At 38.5% G+C, this 25,456-nt stretch overlaps 1 protein-coding gene across 3 annotated transcripts in view; it reads left to right on the top strand.

Annotated features, from left to right (window-relative positions):
- Positions 1-25,456, top strand: part of LOC150085121 (RNA-binding protein FUS-like) — a 290,717-nt gene that overhangs the window by 68,610 nt on the left and 196,651 nt on the right. For all 3 annotated transcript variants that reach the window (XM_090373038.1, XM_090373039.1, XM_090373037.1), the window contains one exon: positions 20,436-20,532. In XM_090373038.1, the coding sequence (XP_090229164.1) occupies positions 20,475-20,532 (58 nt within the window). In that variant the 5' untranslated portion in view covers positions 20,436-20,474. The remainder of the gene's footprint in view (positions 1-20,435; positions 20,533-25,456) is intronic.

Here is a 25,456-nt window from a genome sequence, read left to right as displayed (position 1 = left end):
GGGATTTTAACTTTCCAGATATCGACTGGAACTTGTGAGTTGGACAGCTGCACACCACAAGACTTTTGTGGATTTATTGGATGACTGTTTTCTAGAGCAACATGTTCGACAGGCAACCAGAGGGAATAATACTCGATCTGATTATCAGGAGTGATTATTCATGCATTAAGATTTGCAGATAAAGGAACTACTGGGTGACAATGACAAAATGTATTGATGTGGTAACTACCATCAAGGCTAAAGGGAAGGGCTATTGCTTTCGTAAAGGAGACTACGGGGAGTCTTAGATAGATAGTTTTTAAATTCTGTACAGTGGTGAGGTTACCAACGTTGAATTTTAAATTAGAAGCCTTCAGGGACTTAATTTTGGAGGATTTTCATTCCAACTAAGAAATACTGTTCAAGGTTTAGGCCTAAATAGATGTCGGATGAACTAATGAGGTTCGTGGAAGAGAAGAAAAATGTATGGAATGCATATAAAGTATCAGCTGACACAGAAGCCCATGGCAGATATGAACTAGTTTGTAATCAAGTCACAAAGGAGGTTAGGTAGGCGAAGGCAGATTACGAGAAATCCTTGGCAAAGAATGCAGAGAAAAACTGCAAGCAGTTCTTTACTTATGTAAACTCTAGAAGGAAAGGGATGAATCAGATTGGACCACTTAACATAGATGGGTTGACTATTGATGATCATGCTCAGGTAGCTAATAAACTGAATGAGTATTTTGCATCTACATTCACACATGAGGAGTTATTCAACGAGGGGAGTGTCAGAAGTTTATTAAACTCTAACAGGGAGCTAAGTGATTTTGTAATAACTGAGAGCAAACTAAAGGAGAAATTGTTGAAGTTAAACATAAAAAAGGCACCTGGGATGGACTGGATCTATCTAGTTATATTAAAGGAGGCAGCAAAAGAAGTAAGCAAACCCTTAGCCATAATTATGAGAGCTTCCTTGGACTCAGGGGAGATCCCCATGGACTGGAGGTGTGCAAATGTATCACCAATTCAGAAGGGGGTTCAAAAGGTGGCAAAAGTAACTATAGATCTGATAGTTTAACTTCTGTTCCCGGGAAAATAATGGAATCACTGGTTAAAGAAATATTGTAGGATCATCTACACAAGTCTGCAGTAATAGTTAAGACACAGCATGGGTTTGTTAAAGGGAGGTTTTGTCTGATGAATTTGATTGGATAGTATGATGTGGTCACAAAGGAACTGAATGCCAAAAATAATTTTGATATCATATACTTGGATTTCAGGAAAACTTTTGATACTGTTGCACATGGAAGAGTGCTGTACAAATTTTAGAGATATGGCATTAAAGGTAAGTTGCTACAATGGATAAATGGATGGTTGAGTGTGAGATGACAGAGAGTAGTAATCAATGGACACTGCTCTTTGTGGACAGATGTTATTAGTGGTGTTCACCAGGGTTCGTTGCTGGGCCCATTGTTGTTTTGTATATTTATCAATGATATTGATGAAGCTATATCAGGTTTAATGTCCAAGCTTGCAGATGATACAAAGGTTGACAGGGTTGTTAATGACAGTAACGACAGTATGCTACTCCAACTGGATCTAGATAAGTTGGGCAAATGGGCTGAGAAGTGGTAACTGAAGTTTAACATTGACAAATGAAAAGTACTGCATATGCGAAGAGAAACATACCAACTGTGTGGTACTACACTCGGAATTGGAAAGTGAATAATTGTGAAAACTGGGAATAATTGTGCAGTCTAATATGAAGTTTGCTGAGCAGTGCACATGGGCTGCCAGGGCAGGTCATGCAGTTTTGTGAATGATTTATAGGAATTTTGCTAGCAGGGACAGGAATGTGATTATCCCATTATACAAGGCAATGGTCAGGCCACGCCTAGAGTACTGTGTACAGGCAGATCTGGAGGCCTCATTTTACGAACGATGTAGAGTTGCTAGAATGAGTAGAACGAAGGGGAACAAAGGAGTGCTCTTACCAAGAAAGGCTTAAATTCTGCAAATTGCAGCACCTTGAGAGTAAGCACCTGCGAGGTGATCTGATTGAGGTGTATAAAGTCCTGAATGGCTTGAGCAAGCTTGAATGCTGAATGGATTCTTCCGCTTGCTCAGATTAAGAATATGAAGGGGGCACAGTTTCAAATTGAGGAAAGACAGTTGAAGAGTAGATGTGCGGTAGTTTTCCTTTAGCCAGCGGGTAGTTGATTTGTGGAACAGACTTCCATCTTTTGTTGTGGAAGTTGATAGCTTAAATAAATTTAAGGCTGAGCTGGACAGGCATTTGCAACGAATAGAGAGGTGAAATGGTAGGGGGTTTTTTTGTTTTTTTTTTCGGTGATGCTTAATAAGCTTGCTTTCTTGCATCATATGCTAGAAATGCAAGAAAAAACAAGAATGAGTTTTAGAAGGATTGAAATCAACTAAGTTGTCTTTGCCACACTGGAGAATTGCCTGGAGATCGACATTTAAGGAATTGGAGATGTTGAAGCTTTTGAGTTGCAAGATGCTTTTTGAGATGTTTTCGAAAGCCTTTGAGATGTCAAGAGCAACTGCTTGTGCTTCACCGAACTTTTCCATTGAATTTGTCCATAAATGGGTAACATATGCCAGAATATCACCAGTGGATCGACACTGACTGAATCCATACTGGCAATCATTGATCAGACAGAAGGTTTCTATATAGTTTAAGAGTTAATGGTTAATTGATTTCTCCATTACTTTGGAAAGAGTAGAAGTAATTGCAATGGGATGATAATTGGATGGGAGGGATTTGTCACCCTTTTTAGGAACTGGCTGGATACGAGCAAATTTCCTATGTGTTTTACCAAGATCATTAATACATGAGTTGGTAAGAAAATTGGGATGCTAGCAGGTCAGTCAACTTTAGCCTTGGACGAAGTGACAACAGAACCATCTGATTTAGACTGAGGAGGGAGCAGAGATTGGCAGAAGTTGCGGCCAGTAGCTTTGGGAAGAGACCAAAATGCTTGGCTACCATTAGGGCAAGAAGCAAGTTTTCTACTCTTAGCCTGCTTGAAATCTAGTTTGGACTGATTAATTTAAGATTTACAATTGTTACGAGCTTTGGTGTAGTTAGAAAATGAAACTGAACAATTGGAAACAAGCCAATTGCAATATGCAACGTTCTTCTCTTGAACAGCCTTAGCACATTTATTGGAAAACTAAGGTTTAGATAAACAATGAGATCCTAAAGTGGAGTGTGGAATAAAGCATTCCATTCCTACAAGAATAATTTCACTGACACGATCTGAGCAAACGTTGACATCAAAAGTTTTGAAACAGTAATCCGACCAAGGAAAAAAAGAAAAGAAATCTCGCAGGTCATCCAATTTTGCAATCTTGTAATGCCAAACAATATGAGGTTGGGAATAGCTGTGAGATAAAGGCTCCATTGGAGAAGAGACAATCACCAAGTTGTGGTCTGTAGTGCCTAAAGGACAACTTATTTCGACCGTGTACTTAGAAGGGTTGTTTGTGAGAAAAAGATCAAGCATGTTGGCTGTATGGTTAGGATTGTCCAGTATTCATTTAGGTAAATGAACAATCTGTGCAAGGGCATTAGTAATTGTAAAAGCCTCCGCATCTCGACCAGCTTGGTCGGTGTGACTAGAAAACAGAAGCCAGCTGGAGTTGTGAACATTAAAATCACCAAGGAAAATTACCTCACTGTTAGGAATGTTGGACTGGAGGAAGTCAAGTTGCAAAGAGAGGAAGTCAAAGGAGGAAGTCAAGTGATTGGTGGAGTTGTGAGAAAGGTAAAGACAACAGATGAATTTGACACAGTGAGGTAGAGAGATTTTAAGCCATAGAAGATTGAAAAGAGGAGATTCCAAATTATCAAGTCTTACAGGGAATATTGGAACGGACATATGCACAAGTACCACCTTTGAGGTGAAAGGATCATACAGTGAATAATTTGGCCAACTGAGATGAGCAGTAGTTGAATCAACCGATAACTGAGATTCTGTCAGAAAAAGTGCATTGGGTTTGGCAGAATGCAAGTGGAAATAGACATTGTTGAGATTAGAATTGAAATCACGTATATTTGTGAAATGAACTAGGAAGTGTTTGGGAGGTTTAGTTCTTTTTCACAGATAAGCTGACTCTATTAGTTTGACAATTCATGGTGTTATTCAATAGTAAGAAAAAGTCAAAGTGGGGGGGGGGCATGCTGTATGAAGTAATTAAATTTTTGGATATGGCGTACACATGGTAAGGATATACCCTGATCTTTGACATAATGTGGCCTCGACAATGCCCCCCACATGCAGAGTATACACTAGATGATCCTCAATCCTCCTAAAGAGTTACCAATAGGTTTGGTCCGGTGTGCTAATTAGCGGCTGGCCTTTGAACATCGTTTTAGAGCTGTGCCCTCGGAATGTAAGGAAGATTGGATCTTGCCACAATGTTCATCATAACCTCAAAAGTCATCAGTCATACTGCATGATATGACTTTATGGGGATGGGTTGATCGGAACTTAGGGTTGGAGACTAAACATGGGTTCCTCCACTTCAAGTCTCCAATGTGCAATGTTGTGGTATTGCACCAGTTGATGAGAGTCATTTATCACCTAGTATTTCCTGGTAACACAGAGGGGAGGCATTGCTCCATGTGGTGTATGTGCCACACCTTGACCCTTGCTTACGTTCACACCTTGGTCACCTCCCTGGTGAGCTTGTGCATGGAGGTTAATGAAAAGGAATAATTACATACTTGACGAAATATAAAATCAGTTCTCTACCACCTTTTTTTTTGATAATTCTAGAATTATTAAAAAAAAACAAAAAAAAAAAAACAGGGAACTAATAAAACATAATTGCTCACTAACTATTTGCAGCTGAAAAAACCATACCAAAATCCTCTTCAAAATTGCTGTTGCACCCAAAAATCTGGTGGAGTGATGAATGCCGTACGGCCAAAAAAGAACAAAATAAAATGTGGAATACCTTTTGCCGCAATCCAACTACAGTTGAATCCACTATAAGTGTTACAGAGTAAGATATGTTAGATACAGTAATAAAAGGGCAGCTTTGATGCATTTTACTTCAACCATTAATCAAGAAACCCCTACACACAAAATTTGGAAAATAATCAGGAAAATAAGTGGCAAATACTAGACTACTCTTGTGCCTCCATTCCATGATAGGCACAATACTAGACTACTCTTGTGCCTATCATGGAATGGAGGGGACAGAACATTTCTGACCCTGCACAAATTGCCAATATCTTAGGGGAAACTTTTGCTAAAATATCATCAATGGAAAGTTATACACCAACTTTCAGGAGATTTAAAACCAATACAGAAAAACAAAAATTAAACTTCTCGTCAAAAGGGAAAGAACAATATAACGTACCATTCACTATCCATGAACTGCGTAGATCCCTGTCAAAATCTGGACACAGCACGGTAGGACCTGACAATATACACTATTCAACGATACAGGAACTAAGTGCTGAATCATTGCAGTCACCCCTTGATCTGTTTAATAGACTTGACCTAGAAGATACATTCCCTAATGATGGCATCATGCTACAGTCCTGGCCTTCCTTAAACCATGAAGAGACCCCAACAAACCGCACTTGTTATAGGCCCATTACCTTGACTAGTTGCCTCTGTAAAATTCTTGAAAAGATGATAAATCGTTGACTGATGTGGTACCTAGAAAACTTTAATCTCCTACATCTACAGTTTGTTATTCGCCAAAACAAATCAACCCTACATATACTAGTAAGACTAGAGAACTCTATTCGGAATGCATTCCTCAGATCACAACATCATGTAATGGTTTGCTTCAATATCAGTAAAACATATGATTCCACATGGAAGTATGACATTCTCTGTGAATTACATCACCACGGACTTCGAGTTCATCTACCGATTTTCATACAGAACTTCCTGTACAAAATCACTTATCAGGTCCGATTTAAAACTTCGCTATCCCAAGTATACTTACAAGAAGGAGTTCCCCGTGGCTCAGTTCTAAGTGCTACACTTTTTATAATTGCTAAACACCATTGCTGAACAACTTCCGAAAGCTGTTGATACTGCACTATTTGTAGATGATCTTAGCATTTCATGTCATGCGAAGAACATGAATGCTGTTTGAGAGACAGTTACAAAGGGCAATAAATAAAATCAGTTCACGGACATCAACTCTGTCCCTTAAAAACGTTGTGCATCCATTTTTGCCACCAACGTAAACTCCACCCACATCCCAAACTATTACTGAACGGACAATCAAAAGCAGTTCATTCCACCATACGGTTCTTAGGAATCACATTAGATCATAAACTTACATTTTTAGAACATATTAAAAAACTAAGAATATCCTGTTAGAAAAAGCTAAATATCATCTGGGTTCTTTCAGCAACTAAGTGGGGAGCTGATCGCTTTAACTTTGTTACGATTATACAGAGCCTTAATCAGATCGAAGCTTGACTACGGAGCACTGGTGTATAGCTCAGCAAGACTCAGTGCCCTTTGCTGGCTTGACCCTATCCATCATAGTGGAATACCCATTGCCTTAGGAGCATATTGCACGTCTCCAATACATAGCTTATATACTGAAGCACACGAACCCCCTCTCTCGGTCAGACGACAACTGATACTACGCTATGCCTATAAAATTAGATCTCTGCCAGAACACCCAAACTTTTCACATCACAGCACAGCAAGTTATACCAAAACCGCCCTACTGGAAATCATCCTTTGGGTATGAGAATAAAACACCTCTTAGAAGAACTAAATTTAACCTTAGAGAATGTGGCATGTACCCTCCCATTCTCTCTTGCTCCTTGGAACATCACTCCACCTTCATGCGACTTACACATTCACGAATGGAATAAATCTACTTTACATAGAAAAAATTTCTTGCAACTATACCGTGCAGCAGTGGACCAGTGTCCCAATTTTGTCGTAGTATATACTGATGGATTAAAGAACGACACCCATGTTGGAATCCCTGCAGTTTTCCCAAACATCACATTAGCATATCAGTTGTCACGTGAGTTCAGTATATTCTCAGCCGAACTAATAGCAATTCAGGTTGCACTGAATTACATAGAGTCCTCCGATATTAAAAACAGTATAATTTCCTCAGATTCTTTAAGTGCTCTTCAAGCACTGAAAAACACCATGAATATCACTCACCCAGTTGCATATATTATCAGAACTTGGGAGAAACATATGCTTCTGCTGGGTCCCAGGACGACATATGGCAATTCCTGGGAATGAACTAGCAGACAATGCAAATTGGCTAAGCTACCACCCGACAGCAAGTGGAAAGTCCCTCATGAAGACTATAGACCAATAATCCAGGAAAAATGCACTTACCAGTGGCAGTTATCATGACAGCTGCAGCTTAACAATAAACTTCGAAGTATTAAACCAAATCTTGAGCAATGGCCTTCAAACTTCAGTTTGACAGCAGGAGGTGGGAGAAACATATGCTTCTGCTGGGTCCCAGGACGACATATGGCAATTCCTGGGAATGAACTAGCAGACAATGCAAATTGGCTAAGCTACCACCCGACAGCAAGTGGAAAGTCCCTCATGAAGACTATAGACCAATAATCCAGGAAAAATGCACTTACCAGTGGCAGTTATCATGACAGCTGCAGCTTAACAATAAACTTCGAAGTATTAAACCAAATCTTGAGCAATGGCCTTCAAACTTCAGTTTGACAGCAGGAGGTAATATTAGCTTGCTTGAGAATTGGCGACACTAACATTACTCATGGTTATCTCTTAAAAGGGGAGACTCCCCCCTCTGTGTCATCACTGTAACACTACACTTTCCGTGAAACATATCTTTGTCGAATGCACAAAATATGCAAGAGAATGCCAGAACCTTCTCACTACTGACTAGGGCTCACAGTACCGGTCAAAATCTTAATACTGGTATTTCGGTATTTTTAATTTATAAAACCGGAATACCGGTATTAATACCAGTATTCCAAAAAAAACAAAAAAAAAAAAAAAAAAAAACATTTTTCGCAATAAATTTTTATGACAATTAGGTGCAATAAAGTAAGGAAAAATCAAGTAATTACTCGAATTCATGTTTTAAATCAAACTTTTATTACAGTAATAAATATTCTAGCAAAAATTATTAAACATACTGAAAACAAAAAAAAAAAAATAATAATAAATAAATAAGTAAAATAAAAAATAAGCATCCACACTACCTGTCCGAATAAAGTGAGCTCTTAAGAAACTCAAGTGTTATCGTTTAAACTGGAGCTAATTTTGGTACATATTTAATTAGTCGCAGAAAATGTCCTTTTGATTCTGTGCTGTTTGGTGCTTTATACTGAGATAGTCATAGGCAAGTTGCAGTTTACCCCCCCCCCCATTATATCCGTATTAACGAAAGAAAGGGACTGACGGTTAAGCTTGGTGAGGGAACCAAATCTAGTTTTGGGGGAGGGTGTTATTTATTTATGTATTAATTTTTATTTCCCTGTACCTTAGTATTGCTGTCAGTGACCATTGCTATGATTTTCGTACAGCAGCACAGCTTCCCTTAAGCACTAAGCCCCACAAGCTACCTGACTGCGTTAAAAAATGAGAATTTCCAGGAGCTGAGGGATATTACCCCCCCCCCCCCCCACACACAAGTATGTAGTATATTATATATCGTGTATGTGAACTGTTAGTTTCTCAAGAGCAATGACACAAATATAAAACAAAAGTCATTTTTCATACAAATCTACTTACAATACATAACTGGTGTTCATTTACATCTAATACTGTATATTCATTTTTCTCATTTAATCCGTTAATACATGTTATCATTTCCATAATTTCTCTCAATTAATAATCTCAAATTTCTCTCTACAGCTTCAAACACTAAACTAATTCAATCTTAATCACTTCCTCATATTTCTCTTAATCACCAGTATAAATTCTCTTCACAACAGCAATCCATAAGTCGCTATTGTAGTGCTAACAATTCCATGTAATCTCTCTAATTTAGCAATATCAATTTTCTTTGCAACTTCAACCAATAAACCAACTCAATACTAAACATTTCCTTATTTCTTGTGTTTCTTCAACTTCAACCTTACTCTAAAATAATCTCCCACTTTATTTAAGTACCATTTCCAAAACAACACAGTTCAGAGGACTTACCTTGCTTCTCTTTCATGGTGGGATTCCTTTGTGTGGGTTCCTTCAACGGAGTGCGGTGATCTCTCTCTCTCTCTCTCTCCCCCCCCTTAGTTGAACTCTGCATCTCTGCTGTATAGCTATAGCTCTTCCAGTACTGTCTTATTTCGCGATTGCGAGACCAGTTCTCTGTTAATACCGAAGGAAATTACAACAGCAGTAGTAGAAGCTAGGGCACTACCTGACTGGCTTGTTATTCAACTTCCGGATTAACTTCGAGCACAGGAACATGCCTGGCGAACCTCTTCACTATATAGCTGGACACTCCCAGAACTGAACTCAGAACTACCACTGGAAGTCTGCAACCGCTCCGAACAACCACAAATCACCTTTTTGGTGCGAGCACCTTATTTATTTCCTTCTCATGTATTTATTTATTGAATTGATTGCAAGTTACAATTGTCCTTTGTACAGTCAGTCCTTGTATAGCACGATAGTTGTGTTCCTAGAAACCCTCGTGCAATGCAAAATCGTGCAATATAAACAACAGGCCCTATGGAAAAAATAGGGTTAGGTGCCGACCACCCAAGTTTGAACACACATTTGTGACCAAAACATTACCAAACACAATAAATAATCATAAAATACTTACGTAATTTATTACGATTATTTTATTAATAATAGTTGTAATAAAATACTTACGTAATTTATTACAACTATTTTTATATATATTTATTATATATTTATATATATATAATATATATTTATTTATTTTTATTACAACTATTTATAAATAGTTGTAATAAAATACGTATTTTATTACGACTATTATGTAATAAAATATTGCTAATGTTTTTGCTTCTGTCGTAAGCAAACTTGTTTTTTGTTTGATTTTTCTATCCAAACAGTTGACAGCCGTTGCATCTCTTCCAATTCTTTGTGTCTTAACCTAATGGATTTTAATTACACTTTGAGTTGTTCCCGCTATGAAAGTTGTTTTTATTTTCTCTGCATTCTTTGTAATTCTCGGCGTTGCCTCATTTAGGTCTGTAGCACGTGCAATATCACATGGTCTTTCATTTCGCTCAAAGCGTTTCCCAATTTCATATTTTTTCTCTATTGACAGGCAGGCTGGCCATAAGCCTTACCGGGGAAACCTCGGTGGGCCTGAGGCCGGTGTGATTTTGGCCATAACCGTAGTATAAGGCCACTGTAAATTTTCCCGGGTAAGAATTTTTGATCCAGTCTGCCACTGTTTATCGATATTGCTTTTTTTTTTAAAATTCTCTCTGAATTTGCAGTGTCTTCACCAGGAAGCTTTCTTTTTGCACCTTTTAAGTATTTTACTAATTTTTAGGGAATAAAGCACAATTACAAAACGAGGAGGCATGCCTGATGCACATAAACAAAGCTGCGCGCGTGTAGCAACTGAATAAACAACACCGTAAAGGCAGAGATACACTATTAACACCTCACATTTTACTATAGCACATTTCTAGGTGTCACTACCATAAACCAATAAAAACAATTTCCAGTTGCGTTTCTGCTAGTGGAATCTGTTATAAACTGGTAGTAAACTCGATCTAATTGCATTTGTGAATATACCGATAGCTGGAATTGTGTTGGTTTTTACGTGATTATGGTGAAATCTATTTTCCCCTTCACTGATATAAAGTTATAATCCGTTGGAGTGATTCTGCGTTCGACTACCATTTCTTGTAAACACAAAGGCGAATTGTGCATAAGCGAATTCGGTTCGTGTTATATAAGATATCGTTCCCCTATTTATAAATCGTGTATGATCGAAATCGTGTAATGTAAACAGGTGTTATATGAGGACTGACTGTACTACCTTTTTATATGCAAGCTTATGTGCAAACCCCAGAAGGGTTTGCACGTATTTATGTATCTCCCCTTATCTAATCTAATTTAAACCTGACCCAATTACGGTGTTATTCTTTAAACTCACTGTTCTTCCTTTGGTGGGAAAACAGAAATTTCCCCACACAACAAAGCTCTTTCATGTTTTACCTCAAGATCACCTGTTCACAATACCTTTGAACTGCTCCATACCGACATCCTTTCCCAAAATGCACTAAATGTCGCATCCTCATGTAGAGGTGTAATGAAGGGATTAAACTATTGTTCAGAAGCTTTTAATTTTAATCCTACCTGCCATACCGCTGTTCACCATATTCCTTAATTGCACTACCAGGCCTACTGCTAATAATGGAAATATTTCTGTAATGATGTACGTTTTCGTTATTCCTTAAGTGCTTTACTTCCACACACACACGCGCACGCACACTCTACTTACTAAGAGAAATATTCTAATAGAAGCAGTGCAAGAATCTCTTTCACCTCTGCCAGTGGCTACTGTCAAGCTATTGGTCTTTGCTAGCTTGGGGGGGGGGACAAAGACCAATAGATTGACGGTAGCCACTGGCAGAGGTGAAAGAGATTCTTGCACTGCTTCTATTAGAATGAGCAGAAGCCTGGAAAACAAGATGCAGGATATTTCAGAGACTGCTGGGAGCCATTGCGGTACAAGTAAACACATGGGTTGTGTTAGGGTAGCTAAGAATAGAAACAGGTGCAGGTATACTTGCGTGTACACCAATGCTAGGAGTTTAGTAAATAAATTTGGTGAATTTGAGGTATTGCTCAAAACATCAAAGGCAGATATTGTTGGGATATCAGAGACGTGGTTTCACATAGATATAAGGGATGCAGAACTGCAATTTGGGGAATACAACGTCTACAGAAAGGATAGACAGGATAGGAAGGGGGAGGGGTTATGCTATTAGTTAAGAAACACATAAAAACCAAGGAAGTGAAGCCAGTCGACATTGCCGGACAGTGCAGTGTTGAGTCAGTTTGGTGTGACATAAGCATTGGGAGATCAAAATTGAGAGTAGGAGTGTGCTATAGGCCTAATGACTCTGATGAGTATAATAAGGAACTGTACAGGGAAATAGAGTGGGCCAGTAAATCAGAGAGTCTTATAATGGGAGATTTTAATTTCCCAGATATTGACTGGAATTTGGGGGCTGGTTACTCACGCACTAGCAGAGCTTTTGTGGATTTATTGGATGATTGTTTTCTACATCAGCATGTTCGGGAGGCAACTAGAGGGAGTAATACTCTTGATTTGATTATCAGCAGTGATTCTTCATGCATTAAGAATCTGCAGATAAACGAACCACTAGGTGTCAGTGATCACAGTGTGCTGAAGTGGGATTTACTCAAAGAGGTAACTACCATTAGGGGTAAAGGGAAGGGTTATTGCTTCCGTAAAGGCGACTACGATGGACTGAGACAGTATTTAAATTCTATACAGTGGGACCAACTGATGATGTTACCAACAGCAAATTCAAAATGGGAAGCATTCAAAGAACTTATCTTGGAAGCTACTAGGCTTTACATACCAACTAAGAAATATTGTTCAAGGTTTAGACCAAAATGGATGTCAGATGAACTAATGAGGCATATGGTAGAGAAGAAAAATGCATGGGATACTTACAAATTAACACATGACACAGAAGCCTATGATAGATACAAGTTGATATGCAACCAAGTTACAAAGGAGGTTAGGCAGGCAAAGGCAGATTACGAGAAATCCGTGGCAAGGGATGCAAAGAAAAACAGCAAAGAGTTCTTTACTTATGTAAACTCTAGAATGAAGGGGATGAATCAGATTGGTCCACTTGATATTGATGGGTCAACTGTTGATGATCCTGCTCAGGTAGCTAACAAACTAAATGAATATTTTGCATCGACATTCACACATGAGGAGTTATTCAGCAAGGGGAATGCCAGAGGTGTATTCAACGCTAGCAGTAAGCTACAGAATCTTGAAATAACTGGGAGTAAAGTGGAGGAGAAACTGTTGAAGATAAACACAAGAAAGGCACCCGGGGTGGATGGGATCTATCCAGTTATATTAAAGGAGGCAGCAAAGGAAGTAAGCAAACCCCTAGCCATAATTATGAGAGCTTCCTTGGACTCAGGGGAGGTACCCATAGACTGGAAATGTGCAAATGTGACCCCAATTCACAAAGGAGGATCAAAGGCTGACACAAGTAATTATAGACCTGTGAGCTTAACTTCTGTTCCAGAAAAATTAATGGAGGCACTGGTTAAAGAAGCACTGCAGGATCATTTAGACAAGACTTCAGTTATAGCTCAGACACAGCATGGTTTTGTTAAGGGGAAGTCTTGCCTGACCAACTTGATTGGATACTATGATGCAGTCACAAAAGAACTGGATGCAGGGAATAACTTTGATATTATATACTTGGATCTTAGAAAAGCTTTTGATACTGTTGCACATGGAAGACTGCTACACAAATTGGAGCAGTGTGACATTGGAGGCAAATTGCTGCTATGGATAAAGGGGTGGTTGAGGGGGAGAAGACAGAGAGTGGTAATCAATGGACACTGCTCATCGTGGACTAATGTTATTAGTGGAGTCCCTCAGGGCTCAGTGTTGGGTCCATTATTGTTTTCTGTATTTATAAATGATATTGATGATGGTATATCAAGCTTAATGTCCAAGTTTGCAGATAATACAAAGGTTGGCAGGGTTGTCAAGGACACTACTGACACTATGCTGCTGCAACAGGATCTGGAAAGGTTGAGCAGATGGGCTTCGAGGTGGCAAATGAAGTTTAACATTGACAAATGTAAAGTACTACACATGGGAAACAGCAACCCCAGAGCAACGTATCAACTCTGTGGTACTACACTGACAGTGGTAGAGAATGAAATTGACTTGGGGGCGGTTTTGCAGGGAGATATGAAGTTCTCTGAGCAGTGCAGACGGGCTGTAAGAGTAGCTCATGGAGTATTGTCAATGATATACAGGAATTTTTCCAGCAGGGATAAGGAGGTGATTATTCCATTGTATAAGGCAATGGTCAGGCCACACCTAGAGTACTGTATACAGGTCTGGAGGCCTCATTTCAAGAAGGATGTAGAGCTGCTGGAACGAGTACAGAGAAGGGCAACAAGATTAGTGAATGGAACAAAGGGGTGCTCTTACGAAGAAAGGCTTAAGTTTTGCAAATTACAGTGTCTGGAGACTAGGCACCAGCGAGGTGATCTGATAGAGGTGTATAAAGCCTTGAATGGTTTAAGCATGCTCAATGCTGATGGGATTCTTCCTCTAGCTCAGAAAAATCACCTGAGGGCATAAATTCAAATTGAGGAAAGACAGATGTAGGATAGACGTGCGGAAATTTGCCTTTAGCCAGCGGGTGGTTGGTTGGTGGAACAGACTCCCATCCCTTGTGGTGGAGGTTGATAGCCTAAATAAGTTTAAGGCTCAGCTGGACAGGTATTTTGAACGAACAGAGGGGTGAAGTGGAAGTGGTTTTTTTTTTTTTTTTTGGCTGATGCTGCATAAGCTTGCTTTTTTGCATCAAATGCCTCTACTAATGCTAATGCTAATTCATGCACAGATATCCTGCGATCTTCCATGATTAATGATTCCACTTTTTTGATCATGCTCATCAATGGCTGAATGGGGACGACCTGGAATGGGCTCAGATTCTACTAATGTCAGACCACACCTAAACTGTCTATGCCAGTGCTTCACAATGCCATAGGATGGAACTTCATCCTTATATACAGCAGTCATCTCCTCGTGAATTTCTTTAGGAGATTTACCCTTCAAGAACAGATACTGGTCCTGACAGGATTTATCTCATGCTGCCTAGACAAAAAGATCCTAAACTGTCAATTGCTTTTTCTGAATAGGGTCTTCTCTGAAAGCTACTATCCCAGCTCATAGTGTCATTCAACAGTGCTACCTTTCCCTCAATCTCGAAATGATCAGATAATCCACTTGACTATGGGCCAACATCCCTTAGTGAATTTGGAGGGCAAATGGAAATCTACAATCCATCAACATCAGAGAATGTTGATGGATTGTAGATTTCCATCAACATCAGAGAATGCTGATGGAAATCTAGAATCCAGTTTTGCTAGGGCAAGACATTACAAAAGATGATTCATGATTGGTATTGCACCTGAAATCTCGTTCAATAATCAATTGTAATCAGTATAGCTTCCACAAAAATTAGTAATAGTAATAGAGGCATGTGATGCAAGAAAGCAAGCATATAAGCTTATGTAGCATCAGCAAAAAAAAAAAAATTCACACAACCATTCCCTCAAAAAGTTTGTCCAGTTTCTCCTTGAATTTATTTAAGTTATCAACTTCCAGAACAACAGATGGAAGTTTGTTTCGGCAATTAACTACCTGCTGGCTAAAGGCAAATTTCTGCACATCTGTTCTACAGCTGCCTTTCCTCAATTTGAATTTTATGCCCCCTTAGGTTTGTAATCTGAGCAAGCGGAAGAATTTCACCAGAATTCAGCATGCTCAACCCATTCAAAGCCTTATACACCTCAATCAGATTACCTCTCAGATGCCTAGCCTCCAGCTGCTGCAATTTGCAGAACTTAAGCCTCTCTTGGTAAGAGGACCCCTTTGTTTCGCTCACCAATCTTGTTGCCCTTCTCCGTACACGCTCACATTAGGCTTTATGATGAAAGTTGAGTGTAACATACACAATACCTTCATCCGAAAAGAATGTCTTGTCATGGTATGGCTGGATTTTGAAAAAGCCTCTGATATCATCTAGTGCTATGGCATTCTTCAAGATCTGTATGACACAGGAATCAGAGATCAACTAGCAATGATCGTTTTAAGGAGAGTCTTCCTAAAAATTTAACATTTCAAGTGCATTATTGCAATGCCGTACCACAGGGATTGGTTCTCCATGCTATATTCTTTGCTATTAGAATAAACAATTTAGTGTAGGTCATTCTGGGTAATGCAGACATTAGCCTTTATGCCCATGACAGTTGTAGGATAGATGTGCGGAGGTTTGCCTTTAGCCAGCGGGTGGTTGATTGCTGGAACAAACTTCCATCTGTTGTAGAAGTTGAAAGCTTAAATAAATTCAAGACAGAACTTGACAAACATTTGGAGTGAGTGAAATGAGAAGGTGGTGTATGTTTTTTTTTTTTTTTTTGACTGATGCTATATATAAGCTTGCTTTCTTGCATCGTGTGATCTTACTAATGCTAATGACTTTGCAGTATTTTGCAATTCACAGACATTGAGAGACAACTAACTACTCACAGTAAATAAAATGGTGTTATGGGCTTCACATAATGGTTATTGACTGTCCGCTTCACAAACTATAGCCATTCAATTTTTCAAAAGCATCAATGAGCCTGATGCTAAATTGTTACTGGGAACTCAGCTGATACCACTTACCAACACTATCTATGGAGATGGGGGAAACCCCTGGTGCCGTCAGACAATGAACACACTTTACACTTACTAACATTATCTGATTCTTAGGCATAATGTTTTGCACCAAACTGACATTTCAGAAATGTACTATAAACACAAACTCCCTTTATGAAAAAGCTGAGCATACTTAGAGTCATCTCATCTATGACACTGGTAGGAGATTGCTATACTGTCCTTCACCTATATATAGGTGCCTCCGGAGCCAGGTGGGAAGGAGCAGCAGTGTGTAGCACATGCTTCCTGATTAGACCCTGGTTCAAGCCCATCACCACCAAATACAGAGGATGCGAAAGGTCAGGGAATGACCACTGCATATCCCGGAGCAGTATGGCCTTAGTTGCTAATGCTCCTAAAAACCAAATAACATCAACCTTCACCTATACTGAGCATTGATTGGATCTCGATTAGATTACAGAACTCCAGTTTTCGACTCAGCTCGAAAGACGTGCTTAAAGTCTTTCAAGCAGGTTAAGGCTCTGCTCGAAAGACTTTTATCATGTCATCAACATAGTGTGCCCAAGATTGCTCTTGGGATGTTCAGGACATTGCCAGTCCAAAGCCAATATATAGACACTAAGGAACCTCTACTTCACCTGCAGAGAAGGATCTGCCCCTTAATTACGCCTTCTCATCCTATCTAGCCACACCTTAGTGATCTTAAATGGAAAAACCTGCAGAAATTTACTGCAGAACTTTGTGCCATTAAATTGGCTTTGACCTTTTGAAAACCCTTCTGAAACGTGCTGCTGGAGAGTCCCTGAGGCAGCTCTCAGATCAACTCCTTCACTCTGCCCTGGCATAACTGGTTATATCTCTCTAGTATATTCCTCTTATATTAGATGCTCTCCTAGGTTAAAATTCTTGATGCAGACTAAGTTTGTGACTGTGCATACAGATTGCTGGTGCTTAGTTGATGTACCACTGAGCCTGGTATTGCCTACTCTAAAACCTCACCTTGCTTCTGTGCCATTAGCTTGCCGAAGGCCCTGCAAATCAAGGCTGTGCTGTATTGGCTTCATCACTCAACATCTTATTAGTGATGGCCACTAATAGTTCGAGAATGCTGCTAAATCACTGATTTATATGAATGCTCCAAAACTGAAAAACTATTTGTATCACACTGATTCCCAGATTGTTATGAGTGAGCTTATTAATCTGAGCATTCTTGTACTCATGTTTTCCCAAAAATCACTGATGATTGTTACCTGTGTATTTGAGCTGAAATCATGTTCTGTACAATTTTTATAAGTTTTATAATTCTTATGGTTTATTTCCTTTTGTAATAATAATAATAATAATAATAATAAGGTTCTTTATTAAGTTAAATTGTATACATTCATGATTCCGTACAGATAACCAGAGGAATCTCACAATACATTATCTATGCAAGTCAACAAACACAGAAAGTTAAGCTACGTAAAATAACATATAAAGACAAAAACAAAAATATCAGAAAAGAGAAGTGATAGTAATTAAAACAAAAAGACTACAAATTGATCTGAACATAAAATGACATCAGTAGACTAGGACTGGCACTTACACAACTTTCCTTTACGTACAGAAAGATGGGCCAAGATGTCATCGTGATATGCCTTGTCAATAGACCATATGTCAGTGTTGAGCAAGTTGAGGGTGTCCAGAGTCACATTTGGGAAGTGTTGAAACTCTAACTAATCCAAATAACTTGAGCACAACGTACTGTGAAGGTGTCTTCCTGGCAAATGCCAGCCATCTGTGTTCCAGATGTACATGTAATTATGCTTAGATGAACACAGGTGCAGGAATGCCATTATTTTTATCACATGGGATCTGTAATAGTAACAGTTTCTGAAGAGTTAACAATGAAAATGGGCATGTATTGAAGTTTGAAGCGGAGTGCAGATTTGGATGTTGTGTAGATCTGGTAGGCTACAAGTTGGCTCATTTTAGCCCAGAATTCGAGACCCCATAGTTTCTTGAGGCTCGTGGAAGGTATTTTCTGGTTATTGACTTATTTTGAGTTTTGCACAAATCTATTTTCATTCCCCAGAAGGCTCTCAAGACTTTGGAATACTGAGCTTGGATTTGTTGTTTATAGGTGAGGTTCACATCAAGGATTATTCCTAGAATTTGACATTTCCTGCTAATTCAGTAGGGATGTTGTAGTATCAGCAGATGTCATCTGACTTGGAGTAAAGGTGAGATAGCTTGACTTCTGGATTAACTGCCAAGCAAAAAAAAATTTGGCATGCTCACTGAATATATTTAGTTGCTTACAGTTTCCGAAGTGGTTTGTCTTGCTTGTGAATCACCAACTTGGTATTTGCGTAGAAAGTAGCACACACAGTATCATATGCATACGATAAGAACGCTGGAACTTGATCCATAACTGGAATGAATATTGCAGCAAATAGCAGGGCACAGAGAGAGGAACTATCTTGTTGGATTCCTACATCCACACTTTTACAGACTACTGTCATTAATTATCTGTGAAGTGAAGCATTTTCCTAGATAGAAGATTTTTGAGGAGCTAGAGTATGTTTTCAGATAACCTGTAGAATCTTTTGAGTAAGGCAAGAAGAGGTGTGATTTGGACTGAATCGAATGCAGACTTCGTGTCCAGAAATATGGTGTGAAGATCTTCATTGTCATTCCAGGCGTGAAGTATTTTCTGTGATAAGGACTGTAGACATTGTACAGTAGATTTATTTTGCAAGGCATAATGAGTATGTTTTGGCCTATATGTGTGCAAAGATGAGGTGGTAGATGACTTTCATCAACCGGTGAAATACCACCACTTTGCTTATTGGAGGCTTGAAGTGGCGAAACCCATGTTTAGTCTCTAGAGCAAAGTTTCTGGCATCCCCCTCCCCCCATACTTCTCCTTCAATCCATGCACAGTACTAAGTACTATAGGTTTTGATACCTTTCGTGTTTGGGGTTTTCATAAAAAAAAAAAAAAAATTATAGATGCATTTCTCGAAGCATTTCAGGAAGGGAGAGGCAATCGATATTGGCCTGATGTCTGTAGGTGTTTTCGCATGAGGCTTTTTTGGAACTGCCACAACTCTTAAGTCAACCAGCTTGAAGGCCTGTGCATGTTTGAGTACTTTATTGTAGAGATGGGTGAGCTCTCTTCTAATGAAATAAGAAGCAATTTTGAAGCTAAAAAGAGGTATTGCATCCATTCCTATGGTGGACTTGTCAGGTGATGAATTTATTATTTTTATTAAAAAATATTCTTCAGAAATTTCAATATTACTGGTAGGTGAAAAAATGTTAAGCACTTCATTCCAAGGATATACTTCAGACATGTGGTTATCTCTTAAAACGCAGCACATGCTCACACCATTCATGCACATCTAAAGACAGTCTAAAGACGCGTGGTGCAAGTATGACTTGTGGACCATTCACATTTGCCCCTGGACAGCCAGCCATTCACGAAATTGTCAATGGCTAATTGTTTGCTCTTCTGGAAATCCATCCTTGCTTTGGAAAATATGGCATATGGGTCTTCTGAAGGCAACTTCTTGTAGGAGGCATGGGCTGCTTACTTAGGAAGATTTTCCTTGAAGGCCTTTGTCAGGAGGTCATTTCACCATGGTTTTGAGTTGGGGCAAATGTAATTTTAATAATTTTTTTAAAAGATTTTTATATAGAATTTAATAATGATTTATATGTTCACTTCCTCTTTGCCTGAAATAACCCTAAAGTAGACATGGTTCTGCTATGGAGGTTGTCTTAATTTTTGTCATGTTAATCCTTGGCCTCATGGCCATGAAGGGCCATATTGCAAGTTGTTTCAGTAAAGATTTCTTCAAGTTTGGGAACCTGTAAATTTGGTATCAATTGGTGCTCCTATCTGCTAACAAATCATAACTATATTTTTCATATGCATCAGTATCTGACATTTTTTATTGAAGAAATTGCATGAGAGAGAGAGAGAGAGAGAGAGAGAGAGAAAATAACTTCGTAATGTTTTTTTCTGTTATTAGGATGGATGGAATAACAAGACTTTTAATGAATCCAATCAGATGCGATCATCACAAATGTATGGCGACCAACAGCAGAATAACCAGGGATTTCAAAAAGGTAAATAAGATCATTTGTCAGTCATTCGGTATGTTTTCAGTTAATAAAGCCTTGACATTTTGCAGTTTGAAACATAGGTAAAATTTCATTTGAAATGTTACTTAAAATTTGATTCTTATTATCAGAAAGGACTGAGTAAGTTTTCATGCCTGATTAATTGGTAAAGTAACATAAATAGCCTTTATATTTGTTATACAAGGGATACCACAAATTATAAAAAATGGCAGCTTCTAACAAAGCTGGAAAATAGATGGTCTGATTGAAAAAATATTTTGTCTTAGAACTTTTTTGAATGCAGTGTCCTTCAAAGTAGTGGGTTTTTTTTTTCTTTTTTCTTTTCCTTTTTTATGAAAATCGCAAACAAAAAAGTATTAGAACTTGCAATATTTAGTACTGTATATAGGTTGTAGGTTTACAAATTTTGGGAAGTATATATGATGGAAGGTTGTTCCACAAAACAGAAGTAGAAGAGGTAAATGAGGAAGAGAAAAAAGTTCTTGTGAGCTTGGAGTTGGACTTTTTCATAGATGTCATTACCTCCATGCATACTTCTTTATGCAAAAAGCCTGCCAAAATAAAGTGTTCCGTGGTCTATTTGATTATTAGTCTATGCCAGTATATTAATAACTGGGGGAGGGGGGGGGGAGTTAAAAATTACAAAATGATACAAAAGTGGTGTATGCTACAAATATGCAAAATTAATTTATTAATTTATTTTATTTCTTTAATTATTAATTATGATTTTCCAAGGAACACTAGTGTTCCTTGGAACACATGTTTGGGAAATGCTGCTATAGTTACGTTGGAAAGAGTGGACAAAAGGAGTGATAATTGGATGGGAGAAAAATTTCACCCTTTTTAGGAACTGGCTGGATATGAGAATTTCCAAACAGAAGAAAAAACACCAGTTGGATAAGAAAGTGTAAAAATAGTAACACAATAAGAATAACTGAGGAGTACTGGTTTTGAGAATAAGTGGAGAAATGCCACCAGGGACTGGAGCTTTTTTGGCATCAGGATTGTTCAGTATTCTTCTAATATCCTTCTGAAGAACCCAGGAGGCATAGAGTGGAGTGTACTGGATATGGTAAGAGAAGATGTACTAAGATCGTCAATACAAAGTTAAAAGAAGAGAAGGGTGCTAGTGGGTGTATTTTTAGTTTTATGTTAGATGGAGACAGAAGTTTCAGCCAAGAGCTTTGGCTAGAGACCAGAATTCTTGATTAATAACTTTTAGAATTGTTGCAAGTTGTAGTGTAGGCATAAAATGAAGCTGGAGTTTTGGATGAAAGTCAGTTGTTGATATTCAACATTCTTATCTGACGTTTATTGAAAAACCAAGGTTTAGATAAAGGATGAGGTTTTAAGGTGGAATATGGAGTAAAGACTTTCCTTCTGTACAAGAATAATTTCACTGAAATAATCTGGTCGTTGATACCAGAATATTTAAAACAGTGATGCAGCCAAGGGAAAAAAAAAATAGAAATCTTGCAGATCATCCCATTTTGCATTCTTTTTAATGCCAAACATGAGGCTGAGGGTGGCCATGAGAGAGAGAGAGAGAGAGAGAGAGAGAGAGAGAGAGAGAGAGAGAGAGAGAGAGAGAGAGAAAGGCGGGAGGCTCCATTGGAGAAAAGACCACCAAGTCTACTACTACTCCTCAGATCAGAGGAATAGTAGTAGTAGTAGACAAGTGTAATGGCAAATGAATCACAAAGGCAAGCTTATATAGCATCAGCAAAAAAAAAAAACCCTTCTGTACCCTCCCATTTGTCTACTTCTTTCTTGAATTTATTCAGCCCATCCATTTCGACAACAACAGATGGCGGTCTGTTTCAACAATCCACCATCTGCTGGTTGAAGATTCTACACATCTATCTTGCAACCATCCTTCCTCAAACTCAAATTTATGTCCCCTCGTGTGTAGTCTCAGCAAGTGGAAGAATGCCATTAACGCTCAGCTTACTCAATCAATTTAAGGCTTTAAACACCTCAGTCCACAAGTGCCTAGTTTCGAGATGCTACAATTTGCAGAACTGAGGCATTTCTAGGTAAGAGCACCCTTTTGTTTGCTTCACCAGTCTGGTTGCCCTTCTCTGATCCCATTCCAGCAGATCTACATCACTTCCTAAAGTGAGGCCTCCAGACATGTATACAGTACTCAAGATGTGGCATAACCGTGACCTTTGTGCAAAGGGATAATCATGTCCTTATCCCTGCTAGCAAAGTTTCTGTTTATCATTGAGCCTGGAGGATCACTAACAAAGCAGCCAGTTATTGTGATTCTGGCCAGAGAAAGTAAGTGGGGATTAGCAGACCATGGGTGGAAATGGATATCAATGAGTTTGAAACTGTGACCCATGTATATTTTGGAAACAAATGAAGTATTTGGGAGGTTTAGATCTTTGCATATGTTTTTTCTTTTGTAGGACTATTCATGATACATTTAGCTATTGAATGTATCATGACTATTCATGATACATTCAATAGCTAAAGTAGAGGGGTAACATATGAAAGTCATGCATTGTATTTTTTTGATAATGTGATGGATAACTTTATTATAATTTTTTCCACAAGGTTTTACTGCCAAATTAATCGTTTAGAGATGCAAACTACCATAAACAACCTGAAAAAATAGCAATATGGTTGGCTACTTCACCATGACATGTCACTTTCCAGCTTGCAATTTTTGATTTAAAAAAAAAACATTCCTGTCATGCCCCACTCTCATCTTTTGATGTGGCACCATATGACTTTTGGCTTTTCCCAGAATTAAAACGGGGCATGAAAGGAAAACGATTTGAGTCGCTTTGAGAAATCCAGTCAAGCACAATGGGCTGCCTAAAAGTATTCCTTCACAAAAGAAGACTTCTAAAAATGTTGTCATCAGTGGCAGATATAGTAGAACAAGTTGCTGGAGTGAACAGTATTAACAGTGTAAATAAACTATTTATACTATTGTAATTCTCACAGGGTAATCATCCAAATGTGCTTTTAACTTAGACTCACTTCTTCCTCCTCTTTGGAAGGCAACTTATTCCACTGTTTGACAGTCCCCATGCCCATAAGTGAACTTTGTGAGTTTTGAATTTTTTGTTATTCCCTGAGATTTATTATTAGCCATATGGTACAAGGAAGCCTGAGGCTTATGCTGCACCAGCCAAAAAAAAAAAAAAAAAAAAAATTCCCGAGTTACCCCCGTGTGTGTGTGTGTGTGTGTGTGTGTGTGTGTGTGTGTGTGTGTGTGTGAGAGAGAGAGAGAGAGAGAGAGAGAGAGAGAGAGAGAGAGAGAGAGAGAGAGAGAGAGAGAGAGAGAGAAGTAGAAGGCATCACCAAGAAAGAGAAGAATGATGATATCCAGCTCAGGACCCTGGGTTTGCCAAGCCCATACTCACCAGATGTGAGCCCCTTGGGTAAAATTTTTTGTGTTCCTTTGGTTCAGGTCTCACCTATGAGGGAGAGCAGACCTTCCTCATTCATTTTATCCAATTGAATAGCAAGTAAAATTTGATTTATTTGATGGAATAGACTGAGTAGGCTAAATGTTGATGGTATTCCCACTTCTTCTCAGCCAACACATGAGGGTTCATAAATTTAAATTGGAGATGGATGGTTGCAAGATAGATTTGGGGAAATTTTCTTTCAGAGTGTGGGTAGTTGGTTGTTGGAACAACCCATCTGCTATTGTGAAGTTGGTAGCTTGAATAAATTTAAGGAAGAACTACACAGATTATTAGTGGATGGAGACATAATATGGGAAGGGAGGTTGGAAAGAAGGATAAGCTTCCTTCTTGCCACTGCTAATATAGTGGATGGCAAAGGTGGAAGTGGATAACAGCAGCAAAGCCGTCATATCCTAAGAACTGTATGGAAAAATAGGACATCCTGTGTTGTAGCAAATAACATCTGAATTCAACCAGGTGGCAGTGGACAGAAAGAAAACATGAAAATCAAGCAGTATAAAATACTTTGATTGTCCATATTTGTTTGTGAAAGTTGTCAACAGAAATCAGACTGTCCTAATGTTTCTGTAAATCCATGCAAACCATTAAAAACAAATAAAAAATATATTAAAATCAAGTGAAGGGTTAATGCTCCATTGTAAAACAGTCAGGCTGGTAGGAGTACAGATACAATATTTTGTTTCACGGAGTAATGACATCAGCAACCAATACAAATTGTACGAAGCAAAATCAGTAACTGTCTAACGTGTAGATAGTTACTCATTTTTTAACAAATTGGGATATTATGTAATTACTTCCACTACATGTGTATAAACTGCAATAAAGCAGAAAAGTGATGATATAAACTGAAGTGCTGAGTACAATAAACAGTGTTTTTTTCTGTGTATTCACATTCATCTGTTGGAACTTAATAACATAAAAGTGATAATGTTTTCTATGGCTGCAATGAGTGGCATGCACTATACTAGTTAACTTGAAATGGTGTAATATTAAGAGAGAAGGGAAAACAAATTGTCATTAGTTTTAAGTTAAGTTCTCTTGACAAAAACACAGCCGAGGATGCAGTTTCTTCCACATTTCTGGTGCTAGTAGCTGACAGGATAAAGTTAGAAAATTGTTTTATTTATGGCTTTGGAGAACAGATTGTTTAATACTACTGGGGACGTGATGTTGGTAAATGCAAGCGCTAACATAGATCTGATGAATACGCCTAGTGCATCAACTGATGTGGAGAAGCACAGTTTTTAAATCCTGTGTTTGTTAATCCATGCTTTTTGGGAGAATCCAGAATATCCCATTACGTTATTTTTAGCCGGGGGGGGGGAGAGAGAGAGAATTAAGAGACATAGTTACTTGACGAGACAGACACTCACTTGCCATAATACATTTCAGATTCCAAAGAAGAGCATGAGTATTTGTTTTAGGAACTTTAAAAATAAGAGAGACATTTGTATCAGGAG

This window comes from Mastigoproctus giganteus, chromosome 5 (assembly GCF_048544385.1).
Source record: "Mastigoproctus giganteus isolate SK-2022 chromosome 5, ASM4854438v1, whole genome shotgun sequence".
In the NCBI taxonomy this organism is placed as follows: Eukaryota; Metazoa; Arthropoda; class Arachnida; order Uropygi; family Thelyphonidae; genus Mastigoproctus; species Mastigoproctus giganteus.
The sequence above is the reverse complement of the archived record's forward strand: the minus strand, read 5'-3'. Positions and strand labels throughout refer to the sequence as shown.